Source organism: Zalophus californianus, chromosome 6, assembly GCF_009762305.2.
Source record: "Zalophus californianus isolate mZalCal1 chromosome 6, mZalCal1.pri.v2, whole genome shotgun sequence".
Lineage (NCBI taxonomy): Eukaryota > Metazoa > Chordata > Mammalia > Carnivora > Otariidae > Zalophus > Zalophus californianus.
This window is the reverse complement of record NC_045600.1, coordinates 58,094,653-58,096,767: the sequence shown is the minus strand read 5'-3', so window position 1 is coordinate 58,096,767 and position 2,115 is coordinate 58,094,653. Positions and strand designations below refer to the sequence as shown.

General features: G+C 36.8%; 1 protein-coding gene across 1 annotated transcript; it reads left to right on the top strand.

Moving 5' to 3' along the window:
• The first annotated feature begins 274 nt into the window (after positions 1-274).
• Positions 275-1,331, top strand: LOC113909971 (acyl-protein thioesterase 1-like). The gene is given in 2 exon segments (XM_035728176.1): positions 275-811; positions 813-1,331. Coding segments are annotated over 2 exon segments (696 nt in total). The 3' UTR covers positions 972-1,331.
• The last annotated feature ends 784 nt before the right edge of the window (positions 1,332-2,115 follow it).

Here is a 2,115-nt window from a genome sequence, read left to right as displayed (position 1 = left end):
ATTCATCACGATCAAGTGGGATTTATTCCTAAAATGCAAGAGTAGTTCAATATTCCCAAATCAGTCCCTCCAACAAGAGAAAGTATAAAAAACATATGATCACGTCAATAGATGCACAAAAAGCATTTGACAAAGTAAGACATCCATTCATGGTAAAAACCCTCAACATAGCTGGAGGGGTGGGCCGGGACTTGCCACTCGCCCACCCTTGGGCAGCGGCTGGGCGCCCGTTGTCCATTTTGCTTCCGACGCGCGCAGTCAGTGGAGCTGGTGTATGTGCGGCAATAACATGTCTGCCCAGCTTCCCGCTACCGTGCCCGCCATTGGGAAAGCCACCGCTGTGGTGATTTTCCTTCATGGTTTGGGAGATACAGGGCATGGATGGGCAGAAGCCTTTGCAGGTATCAGAAGTTCACATATCAAATACATCTGCCCACATGTACCAATTATGCCTGTAACATTGAATATGAACATGGCTATGCCTTCTTGGTTTGATATTACTGGGCTTTCACCAGATTCACAGGAGGATGAATCTGGAATTAAACAGGCAGCAGAAAATGTAAAAGCTTTGATAGAGCAAGAGGTGAAGAATGGCATTCCTTCTAACAGAATTATTTTGGGAGGATTTTCTCAGGGAGGAGCTTTATCTTTACATACTGCTCTCACCACACAGCAGAAACTGGCTGGTGTCACTGCACTCAGTTGCTGGCTTCCACTCCAGGCTTCATTCCCACAGGGGCCTATCAGTGGCATTAATAGAGATATTTCTATTCTTCAGTGCCATGGAGATTGTGATCCTTTAGTTCTCCTAACTAAAGTTTGCTTCTCTTACTGCCGGAAAGCTAAAAACATTAGTAAATCCAGCCAATGTAACCTTCAAAACCTATGAAGGCATGAAGCACAGTTCATGTCAACAGGAAATGATGGATATCAAGCAGTTCATTGATAAACTTCTACCTCCAGTTGATTGATGTCACTAAGAGGCCTCCTGTAGAAGTGCACACCAGCATCATTGTAGTAGCGTATAAACCTTTTCCCGTGCCCAGTCTTGAAACTTCTAATGTTTGCAGTGTTAAAATGTTTTGCAAATACACACCAATGATACAGACTACATGATACTATCTCCTTGTGGGAAAGATGGTCTTCTTTTAAGTTTCTATACCTGTATTTGTAGAATATGATTCAGAATATACTAGTATTAAAATAGGTGAAGCAGCTAAGCTTCTTTTTCCCAAAGTAACTCAGCAAAATAATAAAATACTGTAACCAGATTTTTTTATTATGTCATTTGACAATTATTAGTATGCTTAATGAAAATTTGTTTAGGTATAAATAAGCAGTTAAGATACAAATGATTTATACATGCTGTGACTTAGTCTATGGACTTATTCCAAAATTACTTAGTCACCATGCATTATCTGTATTTTTACATATGTATTTGTTATATAATTAATGATTATAATACATAATGAGAATGGGCTGTGACTACATTATTGTAATGCTTCTAAGGTCAATAAAGAGTAATATTCCTGTTGTTCAGTTAATGGCCCTTTTATTTTGGGGACCAGGCTTTATTTTCCCTGATATCATTTCTATTTAGTATTTTTTTTTTGTCTCTAGAAATCTGTTCTTTCTTTTTTATCCTTTGTAACAGACCAAATATTGCCTCCTTGCCATAGACATCTGCTGCCAATACATGCTGTAATTTGACATTCTGAATCACAGGTTTGATGGTATTTAAAATGTATTTACATTTATATAAAGAAACCTTTAAACTTCCTACACTACTTATTTCTTAAACTGCACCTTAGTCCAAAGTTAGACCTATATAGTTATTAGAATCTTCAGTCTAGATAATGTGAATAATTCTGTGGTTGTATTTTTCTGTAATTAACTGAAAGAATATGTAGGTCATATTCTAGTATGTTCTGGAATATTTAAGACAGATCTTAAAAACTAATTTCTAAGATGATTTGCTCTAAGATGATTCTCCTTGAGCATAGTTTTAGTTTACTTGTTTTGTACATATGTTTGAAACCAACTACTGTAGAAAATGAACAGTCCATTAGAAAATTTTGCTTTATTTTTATCTGCCAGTGAACTTTTTTGAAAACT